Here is a 23,274-nt window from a genome sequence, read left to right as displayed (position 1 = left end):
TACATCCCCAATGATGATCCCGTTTATATACAATTAGACGTTGAAATATTTTGCATACTCAACTTAATGAATTAGTCCATACTTGTTAATCCAACAAATAGGAAAATGTTATTATAAAACTTTGGGGACTAGTGTAATAAACAGCCCAATATCCCATCTTTCTCTGGAGTTAACCCAAAACGGGCGAGGCGAGCCAAATGTCTCCTTTTCCGTTTAAACAACCGGGACATTAGGTTAAGTAACACTTAACAGACAACCAATTCTTTGATTGTACGACCTGTAGGAATCATTTTTAACGTCTTTAGTAATATGACAATGCAGTGTATTGTCTGAAGCGAAGGATCTCGCCAACTGCATAACCTTTATGGTTCTCCTTTACAGTGAAGCTTCTTATAGGTCCAGGGAAGGTTTAAATCTACTTTTGTGGAGGGTATAACAGATTCATCCTTCCAATAAAAGATAGCCCTCCAATTTTGTAAATAATTTTTTTGTTCAAACTCAAATGGAAGATGGGGCGGGGGTAGGTCGAATTTTCCCCTTTTACCATGAGTGCCCCTAGAGGCCTCTAGAGGCGTAGCCGCTAGTAAATATATGATAAAGTATTCTTTTCCTGGGATGATTTCTTAGGCTCCTCTTGTTTCATATCCTTAATTGAATAAAATCCTTTTAATAAAGTAACAGGATGTCTGTCTGTTAACTGTTTGTACCAAAGGATCTCTCTAACCGCTTAACCGATCGGGTTCTCCTTTCTCATAGGCCCCGAGAAAATTTATATCTATTATAGGGGAAAGTACCACCACCCTCCTGCCTTTAGAAAAAACTTCCCCCTCCCTAAAAAATTTGTAGTTTTTTTTCAATTTTCAATTTTTTTATATTATATTAAGTTTTTTTTTGTTCTCACCTGTTTCTGAAGTTTTTCAACCTTGCTCATTTCATTACTCACAAACTCCCTAAAAAGTTTAACTTTATAGGACTATTACATAAAAAATTAAAGAAATTTTTGATTGTTTATTAATGTATATTTTATTCCAAGTACTAAATGATCAGTCCATAGCTCATCATTTAATAAATGGTTCTCACGCCCCAATATATTTTTCCCACGGTAAATTAATAAATATTTACTCAAATCAAATATCTTTTTTCTTGCAATGAAATGATTTCTTCATAGTAAATACTTAAAGTTTTAAATAAATAGTGCAAGTTTCAGTTTTATAGTCATATTCCATTTATAATTTTTTATATTAATAAATGCTGCGTCCCTAGCATCCCTAGGGGCTATGTATTATAAAAGGGGTAGAGGACAGAAAATAGCCTATAACTACATATCTACCTCGGAACTGAAAATCAACTTAATAACTTAACCATCCAATCAAAATTCAGTAAAAGTCTCCAAAGTTGTTAAGCCAACGAATAAGAAAACGTTATTGTAAAACTTTGGGGACTAATGTAATAAACAGCCCATTGGTAAATAGCGCAGCAATAACTAACCTCAGCTCCTCTAGAGTCATTTTGTTTATATCTGGCTCCTCCATACCCTTCATCTCATCTAGATAGATAGATGGATAAATATATAGATCAATATATATAGATAGATAGATAGATAGATAGGACATCCCCAACCCCTCTTACAATAAAATAAAAACCTCTATGGTTGTTTTTACTAAAACTTTTTAAAGCTCTATAGACACGAAATAAGAAAACAAACAATTAAATTGCCACTAGCAGCCTCTAGGGGCGTAGACGCTAGTTAACCTTTAATGGTCGGGGGGGGGGGGGGGGGGGAGGGGCGTTGAACGACCCCACCCACGATTTTTTTCTATCTCATTTTCTTTGTGTGAAAGATAAAAAGCCCAAACTGCGTGACTTTTTAAGTATAGGTATGAGACATAACTGAGAGTTGAAATTTTTTGAATATCTCCATCCTGGCGGGCACAGGATGCCAGCAAACCTAGCAGGGTCATCCCTGGCAGGTATGATCCTGCAGGTCCTGATCCTCCAGGTCTTCAGAAATCTTTAAAAGGCTCCTGTGGCCGCAATTTTTGACTTAGAAACTTAAGCTTTTCTTACGTGTCTACATAACGTATTAAAAGATCCGCCGCCGTTTTCCCGCCTATCGCTAACTGAGGCGGCTGGCAGCTTCCAAGTACAGCTGCGGCTGCTGAAATTTATATTTTGATATTTCTAATGTAAAATTTACATAAAGATAAACATTTTCTGGAAAAAAAATTGTTCTTCTAGCTTCAAAAAAAGTAAATTAGTACAGCCCTTTGAAATTTTAAGTAAAAAACGACCTAAAAACAAAGGTTTTTAAATAAAAGGGTAAAGGAAGCGAAAATTGACTTATAAAAGGTCGAAAATTCATTATCAAACAGGGGACTTGCACAAAAAAATTTTAGTCCTCTAGCTCTAGTAGGAATTGAGATAATAGGGGGGGGGGGGGCGTTAAACGCCCCCTCCCCCCCGACCGATAAAGGTGCGGCAAGGGGTCCAACTGTAAAGGGTTAAAACAAATTAAGGTACCTTTTTGAACTGTAAGTTTTTCCAGTTTCTTCATGGGGTCAATAGGCTTTCTTTTCTGAAATATTTCAAATTTAAGATCTCATATACTGTGTGAGGTGACAAAGTTGCTATAAAAATCAGCATGTGACGTCATAAAAAAAGGGATTATCCATCTCTTTTTTTCTTTCTACACTCCTCCTCTTTTCATCCCTCATTTTTATGACTTCAGAATTTTTTTTTTGATCGACTTTGTCCCCTCACTGCTGCCTTATGTGGAGGGCGGGGGGGGGGGTGTAATGGAGGTTAGAAATACATTACCCTTTTACCCCTATAAAAAAGAATCTCTTAAACTAAAAAAAAAAAAAATAGGAGCTTTGCATAAAAAAATAAAATCAATGGAAGTCTTTACCCGGCCCCTTCATGTAAATTTTTCGAAAGGAGTAGAGGTTTTGGAAGATTTAAATATTTCGACACGTTATTTTACTTTGTCCCCAAACTTAAATTGAGAAAGTATTTAGGACACCCTCCCCCCACCACTTTTCCACAACAGATATAATAATTAATAATCAAAATTAATTCCTATTTTATAATTAGGCAAATTAACAAAAAAAACCAGCCGCGCATAACCCACAAATTTAAACTCGCTTGTGTGCAAAAAAAATTAAATTCTAAAAAGATTGATTTTCTGTTTAGGAAAAGATTTAGACATCCAGCTCAATTTTGATGTTAAAATATGACGATTTCACTGAGGCTTTATACGCGGCTGACGCCTGGCTGAAAAAATCACCTTCATAATTTGATTTCTCCAAATTGTCGGGTTCATTTTGGCCGGGTCCACTCCGTATCTCTAAAAGCATCAAATAATTCAACATTTACTACAAGAGGCCTCTAGGGGCACTTGAAGTTGAAGGGAAACAACTCTCCCCCTATTTTTAAAATTTTTCTCTAAAAAGAAAAAAGGTAGGAGTAGGTTGTGCTAAAATTTCGTAAAGGCGTGAGTTTTAAGGCTTAAAAATAGTAGTAGAACGATGATATTTACTAAATACGTGTATTTCTTATTGAAAAAAACTATAGACAATTTTTTTTTTATTTTCCACAACTATTGTTTTTAACTTAAAACTCACAACCTTTACGGATTTTCAGCGCAACTTACTCCTCCCTTTTAAGTTTTTTTGTGGGATGATTTTACCATAGAGAAATGTATTGACCAATATCTGATGATTATATTAGCATAAAAGATTACGACAAAATTCCCCTGTCATAATATCCAAGTATTTGAAGCGAACAAACCTGTACTTAAAAATGGCTGTGCTTTTTTTAATAATAAAGTGCTTGTAAAAATGGAACCTAGTAATAGTGTCTAACTTTTTATCTTTGTGACGTAACAAAAATCCATCTCTTTTTTAGGGGTTTCCTTTCCCACCTCCCCTCTCATCCTTCGATTTTTGTTACGTCACAAAGATAAAAAGTTAAACACTATTACTAGGTTCGAAAAATGATTTAATTTTGCATAGCTATTGAATTGTTGATTCCTTCCCCCAAAATGTATAAGGGGAAGGATTAAATTATTATCACACTTAACCCACCCTAATTCTGTAAACGTAGTTGATCGCTTCCCCCAAAATAGATGTGTAAATGTTGTTTTATTGTATTTGTGATCTCTTCCCCCAAAATATATAGGAGGAAGGGATCTATTATTATCGCACTTAACCCGTCCTAATTCTGTAAATATTGCTTTATTATGTTCTTGATGCCTTACCCTAAAATATATAATGAGAAACATCTATTGTTATTGCATTTAACTCTGTAGAGTTTGACTTTATTATGTTGTTAAACTTTCCCCCCGAGTAAATCTATTATTATCGCACTTAACCCACCCTAATTTTGTAAATATTGTATTTATTGTAATATTGATTTCTTCACCTAAAATATATAAGGGAAAGAAATCTATTATTATCGCATTTAACCTATCCTAACTCTGTAGAGTTTGACTTTATTATGTTGTTAAACTTTCCCCCCGAGTAAATCTATTATTATCGCACTTAACCCACCCTAATTTTGTAAATATTGTATTTATTGTAATATTGATTCCTTCACCTAAAATATATAAGGGAAAGAAATCTATTATTATTGCATTTAACCTATCCTAACTCTGTAGAGTTTGACTTTATTATGTTGTTAAACTTTCCCCCCGAGTAAATCTATTATTATCGCACTTAACCCACCCTAATTTTGTAAATATTGTATTTATTGTAATATTGATTCCTTCACCTAAAATATATAAGGGAAAGAAATCTATTATTATCGCATTTAACCTATCCTAACTCTGTAGAGTTTGACTTTATTATGTTGTTAAACTTTCCCCCCGAGTAAATCTATTATTATCGCACTTAACCCACCCTAATTTTGTAAATATTGTATTTATTGTAATATTGATTTCTTCACCTAAAATATATAAGGGAAAGAAATCTATTATTATCGCATTTAACCTATCCTAACTCTGTAGAGTTTGACTTTATTATGTTGTTAAACTTTCCCCCCGAGTAAATCTATTATTATCGCACTTAACCCACCCTAATTTTGTAAATATTGTATTTATTGTAATATTGATTCCTTCACCTAAAATATATAAGGGAAAGAAATCTATTATTATTGCATTTAACCTATCCTAACTCTGTAGAGTTTGACTTTATTATGTTGTTAAACTTTCCCCCCGAGTAAATCTATTATTATCGCACTTAACCCACCCTAATTTTGTAAATATTGTATTTATTGTAATATTGATTCCTTCACCTAAAATATATAAGGGAAAGAAATCTATTATTATCGCATTTAACCTATCCTAACTCTGTAGAGTTTGACTTTATTATGTTGTTAAACTTTCCCCCCGAGTAAATCTATTATTATCGCACTTAACCCACCCTAATTTTGTAAATATTGTATTTATTGTAATATTGATTCCTTCACCTAAAATATATAAGGGAAAGAAATCTATTATTATCGCATTTAACCTATCATAACTCAGTAGAGTTTGACTTTATTATGTTGTTAAACCCTTCCCCCAAATAAATCTATTATTATCGCACTTAACCCACCCTAATTCTGTAAATATTGCCTTTAGTATTGTTAAAACTTAATATCATAAACCTCTGGAACAAAAAACGAAGGTTCTCTAAAATTGAAATCGAGTAACGTCTGTCTGTCCGTCTGTCGTATTTTCTTACCTTAGGGGCATATTCAGTTGAGGCAGTAGGGGTGTACACAGGAGGGGGAGAGGGGGTGCTCTCAGAGGTGGCCAGGGGTGCAAGGGGTGGGGGTGAGGTTCTCACTCCATAGTGCCTGTACATAGATAGATTAATAAAAAGATAGAAGTGTGAGAGATAGATTTATATATATAAATAGATATTTATGTATAGGTCAAAGACAGATAGATAGGCAAATGGTGTGAAAAAAAATGTGTACCTTTTTATTTATCAATTAGAATTCTAAAAAGGTTCGCATTTTTTTGCACACCTTTTAGATATATGTATATAGATAGATAGATATATAGAAAGATAAATAGATAGACAGTTAGAAAGTTTAAGAGATAGATATATAGATAAACAGATAGATAGAGATATATAGATAAATAGATTGTAAGAGGTTAACTCACAAACAAAATATGAATTTTACATTATTGTTTCTTGCATTTTTGTGCTCTTCATATGTCAATGTAAAACTAAAGTTTAAAAATAAATTTAAAGGATTTTTAAAAATATTTTTGAAAATTTTCATAATAATTCTCATAAAATAGATAAATAGATATGTATATGGAGCAATAGATAGATAGATAGACAAATTTATAGAAAAATTGATACATAGTTAAGTATATACATAGATAGATGGATAGATAGATCAATAGTTAGATAGATATTTTAATTGATAGATAGATAAATAATATTATAGATAGATGGATAAAACGTAAAAATATACATTAGATATATAAAAATATAGATATATAGATTGATAGATAATATATAATAGATACACCTATTGATAGAAAGCACAAAAAATGGAAATATCCCATTATATAAGGTAGAAAGCTTTTTATGTCTGTAGCAAAGGATCTCGCTAACTAACTACTGAACCATAACAGTTCTCTTTTGCAGTAAAGTTTTTTATAGGTCCCAGGATGGTTAATGGATTTTTATTTTATCGATAATTCCATAATCCTACGACTGTAAAGCACCTTGTTGCTAGGGGCAAATCTGCCAGTGTATTTATATAGCTGAGGATTTAATTCATTGGAAAAAATGTTTTCCTATTCATAGCTTTATAGCATAACTGTGAGACCAACGGACCAACGAAATTATATAATAGATCTTTATAGGGTTAGGGAATATTAACAAAAAATGCATACGTCTATCTTCAATAGAAGCCGAGAAAATCACATTTCTCCCAAAAGCGTTACGGACATACTGACGGACAATTATGGTGTTGTTTCTCTACTTAATGGATAGTGCACCCAGAGAGAGAGAGAGGACAATGGGCTGTTTATTACACTAGTCCCAAAAGTCCAATAATAATGATTTCTTATTCGTTGGCTTAACAACTTTGGGGACTTTTTTGAATTGGTCGGTTGATTCATTAAGTTGAGTGTCCAAACGTTTCAACCACTAAATAAAGAAGGGGTAATTTTGTGTATCATCATTGGGGATATACATCAATTTATCGGTCATTGTCTTATCCCTGTAACCCACCTGATATTTTTAAATGGCTGGGGGGTTGGAGATGGAGGTGGGGGGTGAGGGTATCCATATCCATAGCCTAAAAAAAGATTCCTGTTGGGATAAAGTATAAAAATTCAATTTTTAATAGCTAAGCTATAATTCACTTTGTCTGTCCGTACGTAAGTCAGTCTTTAACGCTATGGGGGAATAGTTATTTCTCGCATATCATAAACAGCTTTCCGCGGATATAAAATAAACAATTATAAGATTAAAACCAGATTTTTTAGCCCCTAGATACTGAAGACACGGGCTAAAACCTGGTTATAATTTTATGATTGTTATTTATATTCGTAGAAAAATAGATATAATATTATGCTGGACATAATTTTTTCGTATGGATGAGAACCGATTCTAATCCACCGGATAAGAATCAGTTTCGAACGATTACACGAAATTTTATTTGTCGTCGGTCTGTCCGTCATGGTACAAAATATATATATCGAAAAATATGTAAGAAAGGTTTCGTGATTCTTGATTTTAACAAATGCTCTTTAAATCTCCGGCCTTGTCCGTATTCCCATCCATGTTTTATTTAAGCTTCGCTACTTATGGATGTTGTCATCCTTGTTTGTAAAAGTATTACTCCATGGATTATTAATTCCGAGATAGTACGAGGGGGCATTGATAACCACCCTTTTCATCGCATTCAATAAAATGATGATGAGTAAGAAAATGCCGTTTCTCAAAGTCGTACGCGGTCATACGCAATATTGAAAGAGTGACGCAAAATTTAGGTTTCAGTTTTCACGGTTTGCGAAAAATTGCATCTGTCTATCCTAGCAAATTAAAAAATCTTGCATGCATCGTTTTTATCTAATAGAAAAAAAGAAAATTAGATAATATTTTACCGCAAAATATTCTAATATTGCGTATGACCGCGTACTACTTTTAAAAACGACATTTTCTTATCCGTCATCAATAAAAAAAAATGGTTGGTTGCAGAAAAAAGGAGCAAATGGGCTGTTTATTACACTAGTCCCCAAAGTCATATAATAACATTTTCTTATTTGTTAGTTAAAAATATATAAACAACTTTGGGGAGTAAGTATATGTGGATGTACATAAATTTATCGGCCATTGTCTTATCCCTTTAGATTCCTGAGACTACTTGCCTGGGCCCACAGGGGGAGGACAATATTTTGGATCTTCACATACAATCACTAGAGGTATGGGCTCTCCTAAAAAGTAGAATCAATTGAGAAAGAGAGATAGAGAGAGAGAGAGAGAGAGAGAGAGAGAGAGAGAGAGAGAGAGAGAGAGAGAGAAAGAGGGAGATAGAAAAGAATAAATGAGAAAGGGAGATAATAAAAAAAAAACAAGGATGACAACATCCATAAGTAGCGAAGCACAAAAATCGTAGATAGGAAAAGGGTATTTATTACAATCAAGAATAGATTTATTGGATACAATAAACACGCAACCTTGTTTTATTTTGTATGATGACGATGGTCAAAGTAAATTACATAAAAGATGCTCATAACAATGGGAAAAATTATGTTGATACTGCTATCCCCAAAAAGTTTTAAATCTAATTCAAAAAAAAAAAAGATATAGTGAAATATGTAAAACCTGGCTGCCATGGTTTTCTTAAAACGACAGAAAATTTAATTTTTATATCCTTATTTTAAAAAAATTAGGAAAATCGGATCGTATACACTGAAGATATGGAGAAAAATGTGAAAAATATAAAAATAGCCTAAAACCTGCTAAAAAGCGGTCAAACCGCCAATGATGTTTTACAGTCAATTGTGCTCCTTAATGATGGGAATGTTGTCAAAAAATTTCAGCATTCTATCTTTTATAGGAGCTGAGTAAATCCCATTTCCCCCATAGCGTTACGGACGGACTGACGGACAGACTGACGGACTGAAGGACTGACGGACGGACGGACGGACGGACGGACAAAGTGAATTATAGAGTAGCTTCGCTACTAAAAATTAAGAATTAAGGAAGAGAAAGAACAGAAAAAATAATGAAGAAATTCTATCTATGTGTATCTCTATCTGATTGTCTGTCTGTCCATATGTCTCTATGTCTGTCTATCTATATGTCATATGTCTGTCTGTATTTTTTCCTGTATGTCTATCTGTCCATATGTCTCTATGTCTGTCTATCTATATGTCATATGTCTGTCTGTATTTTTTCCTGTATGTCTATCTGTATATCTATCTATCTATCTATCTATCTATCTATCTTTCTATCTATATATCTATCTATTTATCTATCTATCTATCTATCTATCTATCTATCTATCTATCTATCTATCTATCTATCTATCTATCTATCTATCTATCTATCTATCTATCTATCTATCTATCTATCTATCTATCTATCTTTCTTTCTATCTATCTATCTATCTATCTATCTATCTATCTATCTATCTATCTATCTATCTATCTATCTATCTATCTATCTATCTATCTATCTATCTATCTATCTATCTATCTATCTATCTATCTATCTATCTATCTATCTATCTATCTATCTATCTATCTATCTATATATCTATCTATCTATCTATCTATCTATCTATCTATCTATCTATCTATCTATCTATCTATCTATCTATCTATCTATCTATCTATCTATCTATCTATCTATCTATCTATCTATCTATATATCTATCTATCTATCTATCTATCTATCTATCTATATATATATCTATCTATCTATCTATCTATCTATCTCACCTTCAGGTTGATGCTCCCTATATGAGGGACGGATGTTGTAAGGTGGTGGGGGTGGAAGGTGCACCTCTCCCTCCTTACCCTGCACCATCAGGGGATGGTTGTCCTCTGAGCCCCCCTGGGGGGAGGGCAGAGGTGACAAATCTTCTTTCATTGCCTTCAACTTCATAAAGGATTCCTAAAAGTTAAAAATAAAAAAATAGATAATTTCCCTTTCCTCAATTTGAAAAAAATTTAACACCCTTATTTTTCAAATAAATTTAATATAAAGGGGGGGGGGGAGTTATTTATTCCTATAACTAACCCCTGCAGGAGGACCTTTGCCTGTGTTGCCCTAAATAACCCTTAAGGGCTACCCATTACCCAACTAAACCTAACCTAACCAAACAAAACAAGACAAGTTAAATTTGTTCTATCGATTTCAAACTTTGGAACTAATTAGTTGTCTGTTTTGCGTCGTTTTGTTTTTGCGTTTTATCCAGGGATAGTAAGGGATAAGACAATGAAGGAAACACTTAAATACATCCCCAATGAAGCTAAACAAAATATTGGTTAATCCTATTGGAGACCAACCAATCAAAATTCTATAATAGTTAAAAAGTTTTGAGTTAAAAAATGAGTTACAATTAACTTTGGGTACCTTTATAATTTACATTCTATTGTCCCCTTCATTCCTGGTGTAAGAAAGTTTGTGTGTGTATGTATGTGTGTGTGTGTGTGTGTAAGTTTGTGTGTGTATAAATGTATGTGTGTGTGGGTATGTGTTTATGTGTTTATGTGTGTGTGTGTATGTGTTTATGTGTGTGTGTGTGTGTATGTGTGTGTGTAAGTAAGTGTGTATGTGTGTGTAAGTAAGTGTTTATGTGTGTATGTAAGTAAGTTTGTATGTGTGTGTGTATGTATGTATGTATGTGTGTGTGTGTGTATGTATATGAGTGTGTTTATATGTGTTGAACAGCCGTTGAATTTAATAGCCGATAAATTGATGTAAATCCCCAATAATGATTCATAAAATTACCCCTTCCGTAGATTAGAATTAGTAATTGAAACGTTTGAACACTCAACTTAATGAATCAACCAATCAAAATTCACTAAAGTCCCCAAAGATGTATGCTAACGAATAAGAAAACTTTATTATATAACTTTGGGGACTAGTGTAATTAATAATAATTTTCCCCTCTCCCATTACCTGTTCAGGATTTAATTTTGCTCCAAATGATTCCACAATATCTTCAGGGGATATATCATCTACCATTTTGTTCCTAAATAAATAGATTTAATAGATAGATAGATAGATAGATATGTAGATAGATAGATAGATAGATAAGTATATATATAGACAGATAGATAGATAGATGGACAGCTTAAAATCTCGATAACCGCTAAACCGATTGAGTTATACTTTTCTGGGAATATACCAACTGGTTCTGTGGTAGTTTTAAGCTATTTTCTAGGGGAACACCTCTGACCACTCCCCCCCCCCCACAAAAAAGGCATGTTCACGATGAATTTTGTCAAAAATTTTAAGGAAAAAGTTTAAAATCAATAGGACGATTCAACGTAAATCTATTACGGGCATACGTTAACGCTAAAAATAAATACCGTCCGTCCTTTTAAACGTCCATTTAAAACTTGACAACAAAGTGCAATTTTATTAGCGAAACACATCTATAATAAAGTCTTGAAAATTTATTGTTTGTTTGTCCTACAGTTTCAGGGCTTTTATGGATGATGTTGCCATCCTTGTATTTTTTGTTTCGAATGGTTTTTAAAGAGATATAAATCTAATTAACGTACTTCTTATTTTATATACGTCCATATGCCATATATTCCTTGGAGCGAAGCTACACTATTCTACATTGAGGTGTTGTGGGTCTGTACGTCCAAAAAAGGGGCAAAATCGAATGTCTATTTAGCAAAGCTACTCTATAATTCGAAATTTCTTTAAGCTTTTTTGGGGCAAGGTTATTTTCTCAGCTGTTAATAAAGGTATACATGTCATATTTTTTTGTCCTTTGAACACTAAACATTTTAAAGTCTGTGTAATACAAAATTTTACAAGAAAAACTCACTGAGCAGATAACTATAACTTACTTGGTCAGTCGATCTGTACTGTATCAAATTTTATGAAGAAGCTATTGAATACTTTAAAAAACTGAATTTTGCATATAAAAAAAACAATTACATGAAAGGCTTTAAATATTTAAATAGCATGTTATATAACATTTATAGCCATAAGCTCTACTTTTGGGATATATAAGAACCATTCCTGTGCTATGTATAGTTTAGGAGCTACATAGTAAAATGTTTCAACTTACTTAAACTTTTGAACCTTTTTCTCAATTTTCAACGTAGCTCCTAAACTACAAACAGCACACAAATGGTACTTATATTTCCAAAAACTAGAGTTTATGACGATTCTAACTGTATGCATAAAATTCTATTGCTATTATTAAAAGCCACGCAAATTGAATTTTAAACTTTTTTGCACAATCTTTAAAATGGGAACTTTGAATTTTAATTAAGTTATTTCGGTTATTTTTAACCAATAATCTTTATCTACCGTGTTTATCATCATTGGGGATGAACATGAAATTATTATTCATTGTCTTATCCCTTCAAGCTCCCTGAAAAATTCCAAGATAAAATCTACTCAATGTTTTTAGAATTTGCAATTAGCTAGCCATATGGTGTACTATGGTGTACTGAAATGGATTTATTATTGCTAGGATCTTACACCAGATTTCATGTTCTATAATAAAGTGGGCTCAAATATCGAATTTCCTCATATCCTCCTTCTTAACCCCATCCTCTTTCCTCCTACTGGATAAACGGCCCGATCAATAAATGAGAGGGGATATTGCAAACTAAATTGACGACACTATTTCTGCTGTCATAATATCCACGTATATTCTACATCCATTTATACACAGTAAATGTAGTAGGATGGGGACATTCTTACAGATAAATTTTAAAAGTAGAAAAGAAAAAGAAACAAAAATAGTTTTCATGCTAACTGAGGACTTTTAGACCAACAGACAGGCGGACACCAAAATGTGTAGAGTAGATGCACTTATATAATAGGAATATTCACTAAAAATTTCAGCTGTCTATCTTCCACAAGAAACACACAAAGAATAATTTAAATGGACGTACTGACTTTCTGGTCAGGGTAATAGAGTTGCTAAGCTTTCTAAATTGTACCTAATCGTCATAGGAAATATCAAGCAAAGTTTGAAATCGATAGGATAATTCTATCATGTCATGTTTATTAATCCTTTGTAAGGGTTGAGTAGAATTCACGGAAGCAAGGGAACTATGGGCTGTTTATTGCACCAGTCCTCAAAGTTTTTTTTTTATAACGTTTGTTTAGCAAGTCTGAGGACTGAATTTTGATTGGTTTATTCATTAAGTTGAGTGTCCAAACGTTTCAACCAATAATTTTAATCTACAGAAGGGGTAATTTTGTATATCATCATTGGGGATGTATACTAATTTATCGGTCATTGTCTTATCCCTTTAGATCCCTGAATGTAATCAAAGGGTAGTCTTTTATGAGAATTCAAGTCCCTTTCTTTGAGCATATTGTAAAAATTGTTGCATTGTCTGACTCTAATTATCCTTTTAATAGCGAAGCTTGTTTACATTTAGGCTGTGTACGTACGTCCATTTATAACATCACTAGGGCTAATTAGCAGGGTTCTAAAGGGATAAGATAATGGTCGATAAATTGATGTAAATTCCCCAATGATGATACATAATATTACCCCTGATGTAGATTACAATTAGTGATTGCAACGTTTGAACACTCAACTTAAAAAAACAACCAATCAAAAATCGCTAAAGTTCCCAAAGTTGTTATGCCATAGAAAATGTAATTATAAAACTTTGGGGACTAGTGCAATAAAAAAGCCTCTCTTTCCTTCTCTGTATTATTATCTATATGTAAGTGGAATGGGGGGGGGGGGTATTGCAATTTCTTTTAGGAGGTTGGTGTTACCCTTCCCCAAAATTGTAATAAAATATTCCCAAGACCTATAAAAACTATATTGTAAAGGAGAACCGTATCAGCCCAAGATAAGGTTAACTATAAATTCTTTTTTACTCTATTTTTATAATGTCCGTTTGTCTGACTGTCTCATTTGAAAAGGCAATATTATGTAGGAAGGAAGAGATTACACTAGTCCTCAAAGTTTTATAAAAACGTTTTCTTATTCGTTGGCCTAACAACCTTGGGGACTTTTATTGCACTTTGATTGGTTGGTCAATTTAGTTGAATGTCCAAACGTTTCACCCACTAAGTGTAATTTTAAGTAATTTTGTATATCAATTTATCGGCCATTGTCTTTTCCCTTTTTTTGTAATTTTTTTGTAATTGAACTTTGCTTTTCATAGATGTTGTCATCCTTGTTGTAAAAATTGATTTATTATTACTTGGATCATTCACCAGATTTGCATGTTCTATAATAAAGTGAACTGTGTAGCGGGCTAAAATAACTCTCTCCCCATACCCCATCCCCTCCACTCCTACTGGATAAACGGGCCGACCAATAAATGCCAGTAGATATTGCAATCTAAATTGACGACAATTTTTCTCTTGTCATAATATCCACGTATATTCTACATCCATTGTTGTAACCTTGATAATGGGTAATTAACTCAAGTGTATACAATTATTGCAGGGATTTAAAGGGATAAGACAATGGCCGATATATTGTTATACATTTCCAATGATGACACACAAAATTACCCCTTCTGTGGATTACAATTAGCGGTTGAAACGTTTGAACACTTAACTTAATAAACCAAACATTCAAAAAGTACCCAAGGTTGTTAAGCCAACGAATAAGAATTACACATTGAGGACTAGTGTAATAAACAGCCCAATGCCAATGGCCGCTATATTGATGTACAATTTTAATGATGATACACAAAATTACCCCATTCTGTAGATTACAAATCGAAAGAACACTCAACCTAATAAACCAACCAATCAAAAAGTCCCCAAGGTTGTTAAGCCAACGAATAAGAAAAAGTTATTATGAGACATTGAGGACTAGTGTAATAAACAACCAAATCTCCCATCCTCCCTGGTGGTATTTAATTAAGGTGTATACAATTATTGAAGGGATCTTAAGGGATAAGACAATAGCCGGTATATTGATGTACATCCCAAATGATGATACACAAAATTACCCTTTCTGTAGATTACAACTAATCAAAATTAACCAAGTCCGCAAAGTTGTTAAACCAGCCATTCAGAAAACTTTATTATGAGACATTAGGGACTAGTGTAATAAAAAGCCCATTGCCCCCCCTTCTCCCTGGTATTTAACTAAGGTTTATCAATTAAACACGGATGACAACATCCATAAAAGCGATACTCTAAAATCAGTCGGTAGCTTGTTAAGTGTCAGAACTTAATAAGCAGAATATCAATATTTTAGTCTTAATAAAATTGTATCCAAATTTGTTTTTCAAATTTGCCTAAATACATGATTATGTTTAAGGACGTACTTTCCTTTTGAGGACTTGTTTTAGATTGATAGTCAAAGATAGTTAGATAATTAATTTGATGGAAAGATAGATGAATAAAAAGTAGATAGTTAATAGATAAATAGATAAAGTTAAATGGATATTAAGACTTTTAAACAAAACATTAAGGTCTCAATAACTAATTGCAATCTCCTTTTAAGGCAAGCTTTAAATAGGTTCTGGGATGGTTTTAGGGTATATATTTTTATATTTAATCATTGAGATGGTTTTATGCTGTTTTTTTCTACCTCCTTTTTTACCCCTTTGAATGCAGAACCCCTAAATACTAGGGACGCAGTCAATAGAACAAATATAAATGATATTTATTTCTCACTTCGTATTATAAACAGATTCCGCGGATATAGAATGTACAATTATAAGATTAAAACCTTCGGCACCTCGGGGATAAAAAACTGATTTTAATCTTATGAAAGTGCATTTCTATATTCGTAGAAATCTTGATATATTATACGATGCTAGACATAGTTTTTTCGTATGGATGAGAACCGGTTCCTATCCGCCGGATTTGAATGAATACGAGAATATAATTTCTCCTACCTTTGAGAGTCATCTTGTTCAATATCTTGAATGAGAGCATCATCAAGTAAATCAAAATCACCAACTTCACCATTTTCCTCACTGCCATCTACAGAAGCACCTTATAAAAGTGAATAAATAGCCTTAAACCGTACATTATAAATTTTCTTTTCAACCGTTTACGAGATTCTGTAGCAACTTTCCTTCTTAATAATCATTATCATATCATTCATTGTGACAATTCTGACATATCAGCAGAAGGTACAATTTTCAACAACTCTGAATAACTTATTAAGGCTAGGACTCGCACTACTAGGAAAAGTTTTTATAGGCTTAAAATTTGTTTCAATAGTATTTAATTTTTAGATTATTATTAAAGAATGAATGTAGCATGTGAAACAAGATTAGTTTTCATAAAAACATCTGCCTTTTAAAACAAAAAAAAATAAATAGTTCTTTTGGGACATAAAAATGACGCTTATGGCGTGGGTTTTAAATAGATTGATAGATTATTAGATAGATAGGTTTTTTTATAGCATCGTACTATATAGATTTCAGCAGATATAAAAAGTACACTTAAAAACCAGTTTTTTAGCCTTGAGATGCCAAAGGCATGGGATAACAAAACTGGTTTTAGTATTATGACTGAATATTTTTATATTCGTAGAAAATTAGATATAATATGGTACAATACACGATTTTTCAGGTTGGCTTAGAACCTGTTATAATCCACTAGATATTTGTCGTATTTAAAAAAACACATTTTTTTACCTTCTGAACTGTCCGCCTCATTCTCCAGAGCAACCAACTGTTCCGCTTTCCCAATAATGTCACCAATATCCTAATATGAAATAAAAAATTGTATCGAAGATGATTAAAGTGCCTCAACAGATTATGACGTCATATGATAAAATAACCAATGAGAGGCAAGCACAAATTTTACCATTGGTCAATTACAGTGTATACTGGACTGTCATTGGCTATTCTATGCATGACGTCATAATCTGTTGATGGACTTTAATCATCTTTATTGTATCTAGTCCGTGAAAAATAGTATTATTTGATTTTTAACAAAGTAGACAATGTGAGACAATAGAACCTAGTAATAGTGTCTAACTTTTTATCTTTGTGATGTAACAAAAATCCAACTCTTTTTTAGGGGTTTCCTTTCCTTCCTCCCCTCTCATCTTTCGATTTTTGTTACGTCACAAAGATAAAAAGTTAGACACTATTACTAGGTTTGAGCATAATTTAATCTCTATGAGTTTCAAACACTTAATGTTTGGAAAACTCGAGCTCACCCATAGACGTGTATTTCCTATAAAGATCTGACATGGATCTTGAAGCTATAATGCAAGCCGTTTTGTAAATGTTAAAAATTGTAAGATTCTGTAAAGTAAAAGTTATCGCAACTATAGGTATTAAATATTATTACTTGGATGTTACTCATGTTCTCTAATAAAGTGTTACTTGTAGCTGGCTAAAAATACAATCTACCCATCCCCCCTTTATCCAATTCCCTCTCCTTCTATTTGATCATCAAACTCACCATTAAATGATGTACTTGTTGGCAACCTACATTGTACAAAGAACCCATTTCAAGTCTCCAAGCAGGGCTTTAATACAACCCCTTCTAGATTCTATCCTATCCCCTTACTTAACCTAACCTAACATAAGCTTTTAAATGGTGATTTTTTCCTCAATAGCCTATGAAGCAATATAAACCCCATTATTTTGTATTTTACTATTTTATTATCCGAGAAAACTCAAAATGAACAAAAATTAAATTATTTTAAAAAGTCATCAAATAACTGCCCCATGCATGACCCATAACATTTCTGCATACAGGATCCATACGTTCGTTTGTCTGTAAGAATACACCGGCAAACACACTTAATGGGACAAACCCTCTCTAGAATGACAAACAAAGGTTCTAGATGTTCATATCTTTTGTAAGAAGCTCTAGAAGTTTTTAAGATTGGTTATTTTTAAATATTTTTTTTTAAATCTTCCAAAATTTGAGGACAAAATCCAGTAAAACCATTCAGCAGTAAAATATAATATAGCGATAATAGTTATTTCTCGCATCGTATTATAAACAGCTTTCCGCGGATAAAAAATGTACAATTATAATATTAAAGCCAGTTTTTTTTAGCACCGAGATGCCGAAGGCACGGGCTAAAAAAACTGGTTTTAATCTTATGATTGTACATTTCTATATTCGTAGAAAACTGGATATAATACGATGCTAGACATAGTTTTTTCGTATTCGTGAGAACCGGTTCCTATCCACCGGATTCAAATGAATACGAGAAAACAAATTAAATTATATTTCATCAATAACTTGTTCAGCGAGATATTTTTTTTATAATCTGTCCGACAATCAGGTCCGTCTGTATGTCTGTTATTCCATTGCAGTGCAGATATTAATACCTTTAAGGAAAAACATTCTACATTTTAATCAATATGTCCGTTCATCCGTCTGTTTGTCTGTATATCATTAATGCATAGGAATACGTCCGTCCGTCTGTCTATCTGTGCGTCCGTAATGCATTATACCTAATTCTTTATGCATTACTTTTCTAAATTTAAATCAATACGCCATTACGTCCGTCTGTCTGTCTGTATATCATTAATGCATAGCACTAACTTGTCCTTTAAATCAATACGTCCGTCCGTCCGTCTTCTGTCTGTCTGTATATCTGTATTGCATTATAACTAATCCTTTTAGGCATAATAATTCTATATTTTCATCAATACGTCAGTATGTCCGTCTGTCTGTCTACCTATCTGTCTGTATGTCTGCCTGTCTGTATGTATTTATGTTTGTCTGTCTGTCTGACTGTCAGTCTATCTGTCTGTCTGTCTGTCTGTCTGTCTGTCTGTCTGTCTGTCTGTCTGTCTGTCTGTCTGTCTATCTGTCTGTATGTCTGTCTGTCTGTCTGTCTATCTGTCTGTCTGTGTGTCTGGTTGTCTGTCTGTCAGTCTATCTGTCTGTCTGTCTGTCTGTCTTTACGTCTGTCCGCCTGTCTGTCTGTACGTCTGTCCGCCTGTCTGTCTGTCTGTCTGTCTTTCTGTATGTCTGTCTGCCTGTCTGTCTGTCTGTCTGTCTGTCTGTCTGTCTGTCTGTCTGTCTGTATGTCTGTCTGTCTGTCTGTCTGTCTGTCTGTCTGTCTGTCTGTCTGTCTGTCTGTCTGTCTGTCTGTCTGTCTGTCTGACTGTCAGTCTATCTGTCTGTCTGTCTGTCTGTCTGTCTGTCTGTCTGTCTATCTGTCTGTATGTCTGTCTGTCTGTCTGTCTATCTGTCTGTCTGTGTGTCTGGTTGTCTGTCTGTCAGTCTATCTGTCTGTCTGTCTGTCTGTCTTTACGTCTGTCCGCCTGTCTGTCTGTACGTCTGTCCGCCTGTCTGTCTGTCTGTCTGTCTTTCTGTATGTCTGTCTGCCTGTCTGTCTGTCTGTCTGTCTGTCTGTCTGTCTGTCTGTCTGTCTGTATGTCTGTCTGTCTGTCTGTCTGTCTGTCTGTCTGTCTGTCTGTCTGTCTGTCTGTCTGTCTGTCTGTCTGTCTGTCTGTCTGTCTGTCTGTCTGTCTGTCTGTCTGTCTGTCTGTCTGTCTGTCTGTCTGTCTGTCTGTCTGTCTGTCTGTCTGTCTGTCTGTCTGTCTGTCTGTCTGTCTGTCTGTCTGTCTGTCTGTCTGTCTGTCTGTCTGTCTGTCTGTCTGTCCGCTTGCCTGTCTGTACAGAAAATAACTACCTTATCCTTATTAGGCATGACTAGGGTGGGAAGGATGGAGGAGTATGCCCCCATAAGGTCAAGATGGGTGGCTATGAACCTTCCTTGTCGGGGCCGCTTCTGTAGATCCATACTAAATTAATACAATTAGTGGTTGAAACGTTTGTACACTGAACTAAATTAACCAACCAATCGCAATGCAATTAATTTCCCCAAGGTTGTTAAGCAAACGAATAAGAAAATGTTATTATAACACTTTAGGGACTAGTGTAATAAAACTTGTAATAAACAAGGATGACAACATCCATAAAAGCGAAGCTCTAAAATCAGACGGTAGGAGAAACGCATTTTAACACATGTAGAGTGTCTCAACTTAATAATCAGAATATTAACTTATGTATAAACCCTGGCCTATTTTCAATTATTGTTTAAAAAAAAAAAATTATAACCAATGGACTTATAGATTATCTTCTCATTGATTCTTGAAGTTTTATAACTATTTTTGGAAGAGGGTACCGCCACCCTCTCAAAAGAAATCATCCCTTAAAAATACACCCCCTTAAAAAATTATTTACTTTTTCTTTTAAAAACTAAAATTGAAAATGGAGGGGGGGTCTACTCCTCCCCTAGACGCCTCTAGGGGCATTACCCCTAGTAGAACTAAACTAAAACTCACCTTTTTTCATCTGCAGCCGCCGAAAATGTAAATAAAAGCAGCAAAACTGCCGTCTTTAAAAATATAGAACATTTTTTCGCCTCTCTCTCTCGCATTGTGATAATTTTAATTTCAACTTTTTCTATATTTTTATTATATTAAGTCAAAAATGCTAAAAAGGGTCTTTTTATTTTACTTTCCAGTATGGCTTCAAAATCGATTTATATCCGCTGGATTAGAACCATTTCTTAGCCGTGCTGAAAAATCGTGTACAGCGTCTTATTGCAGACAATTTTCCACGAATATTAGAATAATATTATATCCGCTGAAAGCTGTCTATAATACGATGCAATAAATAACTGCTAGGAGCGTAACGATTTTATAATATAAAAATAACATAATGTCTGACTGTCTGTCGGTTTGTTTGTTTCGAAGAACCTCGCTGAACCAATATGGTTCTCCTTTACAATGTAACCTCTCTTAGGTCCTTTGAAGGTTTACAGCTATTTTGGGGGAGGATACCACCACCCTCCGTAAAGAAATCGCCCCTACAAAAAATACCGCCCCTTTAAATTTTTACCTTTTCTTTATAAAACTAAAAATGAAGATGGGGGTTCGACTCCCCAACTCCCTTCCAAGTGCCCCTAGAGGCAACAGGCTTGTTAGCGAAAAAGATTCTTTATCCAAGCGTTCATTGTACACTGTTCATACTTTTTAACCAATAATTTTAACCCAGGTAGAGGTGGATAATTAAAATCAAAATTAAAGGGAAAAGATAACAGGTGATAAATTTAAATAAATCCCATATGATGAAAAACAAAGAACGCTTTATTGGTTGAAAAGTTTGAACACTATTTGTTTTGAAGCAACCAATCATAATTCAATTGAAATACTTGAAGAATAAGATAATGTTCTTATAAAATTTTGGGTACCAATTTACAGATTTTAGAGCGAATCAAAAAGACCTTTATTAGTTTTTTTTTCAACTTAATTCCTTATGTAATAATGCCCTCTTCGTTAGACAAAAAGTATTTTTTGATCACTATTTAATTTTTCTCTTTTTTCTTCTTCTTTAAATACACATTTTTTCTCACCAATTTGTGAGAATTTTCTAAAAAAAATTTTATTTATGTATTTTTATTGATATAGCAAATATTCTCTATAATTCGAAATGTCTGTTAGTACGACAGTAAGCTACGTTTAGTGGTTTCCTTAAAAGATATTGATAGTTATTTTGTTAAAGGGTTTCGTGTAATAAAATATCAAAAATAGCCAAGAACCAATGATGCACAGGGAAAGCTTCACTGAAGAAAAAACGCGAAAAATAGGTCTTTTTTCGCGCATTTCTCTGCACGGCGAGATAATTGTGCATTATTGATTTATGGCTATTCCAGATTATTTGTAGGCCTTCTTACGCCGCTTAAAACAGTGTGCGGGCATGATCTGTACGTTCAGCCGTTTGGCAGCTAGCAGCCTTTAAAATTAATATTATATTTATCGCATTTTTTTCTCTTTCTCCCCCCTCCCTCTCTCTCTCTCTCCCTCTCTCTCTCTCTCTCTCTCTCTCTCTCTCTCTCTCTCTCTCTCTCTCTCTCTCTCTCTCTCTCTCTCTCTCTCTCTCTCTCTCATTATTAAAACTGAAAATGTGCTCTATAACTAACTTTTGTTCTTTTGTCCATTAAACCGAAGTTTGAAATAAATTTAAATTCAAAGGATCTTTACAAATATTTTGGAAGTTTTTATCATAAAAAAATATATATAGGTACGGTAAAAATATTATGCAATTTAACATAGAATGAATAATATAAGTTATAAGTAATACCCTGTGTTTTGTAATGGTAACCCGCGACGGTGGCTCAACACGTAGCACATTCGCTCGTCGTCGGGAAGGTGATAGGTTCGAATCTCAGTCCGACACCGCGTCATAACTAATGACGTTAAAAAGGTTCCCATTGCTACTATGTAAGATGCGCGAATTAGATAGTTATAGTGGGGGGAATGCCTTGGCCCAAAACAGGCGCAACTCGTTACCATGCACAGTTGGGACTTCTTAGACAAAGGTTGTGCATCTCAGAGAGTTGGTTGCCTGATGAGCGATTGGACGCTTTACACTGCATTCATAAGCGGAGTATGTTTCATGGTGCGTGGAGAGTGGTCTAGTTACCTAGTACCCGAAGCGACATCAAGCCCCCTGGAGTCTTAACATCTTTATAATGGTACTCTTCAGTTACAATAACATTTTGATACTGATAATAAAATTAAAACTCAAAAGTTTCAAAGATTTTCATAAAAATAATTGGAGGATTTTTGTATGACATAATTTAAATTTGCTTTACAGTGAAGCTTCTTATAGGTCCAGATAAGTTTTTAACTATTTTGGGGGAGATAATCAAACATCTCCCCCCCCCCTCCACCAAACGATCCTAGAGGACTCTATTTATCTTCCATTGTCTTATCCCTTAAGATCCCTAAAACCGCAAGGTAAGGACATACGTACACTCCATAACTAATTAGTAGCGTAGCTATTATATAATTTAATCTGTTAGTCTGTACGTTTGTCTGATGTAGATTGAAGATATATCACATTAAAATCTAAACGCTTTTGTAATTGAAACTATACAAGTGGATATTATGTTTATATACATCAAACAAGCCTTTTATTGATCGACTTTGCCTGAAATGTTGATATTTCTCAATTATTCAACTATTATTTCAAAATTAATGATTACTGTAATAGATATATTATTACTTGGATGTTGCATCAGATTTTTATGTACTCCATGATAAAGTAATACTCGCAGCTGGCTAAAACAATTATATCCCCCACTATCACTCGTTTTCCCATCCTCTCCCTTTTTACTGGA

The 23,274-nt window shown here is 33.7% G+C and overlaps 1 protein-coding gene across 3 annotated transcripts in view; it reads right to left on the bottom strand.

Moving 5' to 3' along the window:
- The window catches only part of LOC145306772 (uncharacterized), a 74,983-nt gene extending 54,435 nt beyond the window's left edge, over positions 1-20,548 (bottom strand). For all 3 annotated transcript variants that reach the window (XM_080149067.1, XM_080149068.1, XM_080149066.1), the window contains exons 1-14: positions 20,432-20,548; positions 19,777-19,888; positions 16,799-16,868; positions 16,049-16,148; positions 11,145-11,217; positions 9,959-10,133; positions 8,381-8,446; positions 7,239-7,305; positions 5,724-5,838; positions 3,287-3,346; positions 2,521-2,575; positions 1,489-1,546; positions 902-950; positions 614-646 (exon numbers count right to left, since the gene is read on the bottom strand). In XM_080149067.1, the coding sequence (XP_080005193.1) occupies positions 614-646; positions 902-950; positions 1,489-1,546; positions 2,521-2,575; positions 3,287-3,346; positions 5,724-5,838; positions 7,239-7,305; positions 8,381-8,446; positions 9,959-10,133; positions 11,145-11,217; positions 16,049-16,148; positions 16,799-16,868; positions 19,777-19,888; positions 20,432-20,526 (1,128 nt within the window). In that variant the 5' untranslated portion in view covers positions 20,527-20,548. The remainder of the gene's footprint in view (positions 1-613; positions 647-901; positions 951-1,488; positions 1,547-2,520; positions 2,576-3,286; positions 3,347-5,723; positions 5,839-7,238; positions 7,306-8,380; positions 8,447-9,958; positions 10,134-11,144; positions 11,218-16,048; positions 16,149-16,798; positions 16,869-19,776; positions 19,889-20,431) is intronic.
- Positions 20,549-23,274: the final 2,726 nt, after the last annotated feature.

The sequence above is a fragment of the Acartia tonsa genome, chromosome 15, assembly GCF_053477335.1.
Source record: "Acartia tonsa isolate MP-2025a chromosome 15, ASM5347733v1, whole genome shotgun sequence".
NCBI classification, from domain to species: Eukaryota; Metazoa; Arthropoda; class Copepoda; order Calanoida; family Acartiidae; genus Acartia; species Acartia tonsa.
The sequence above is the reverse complement of the archived record's forward strand: the minus strand, read 5'-3'. Positions and strand labels throughout refer to the sequence as shown.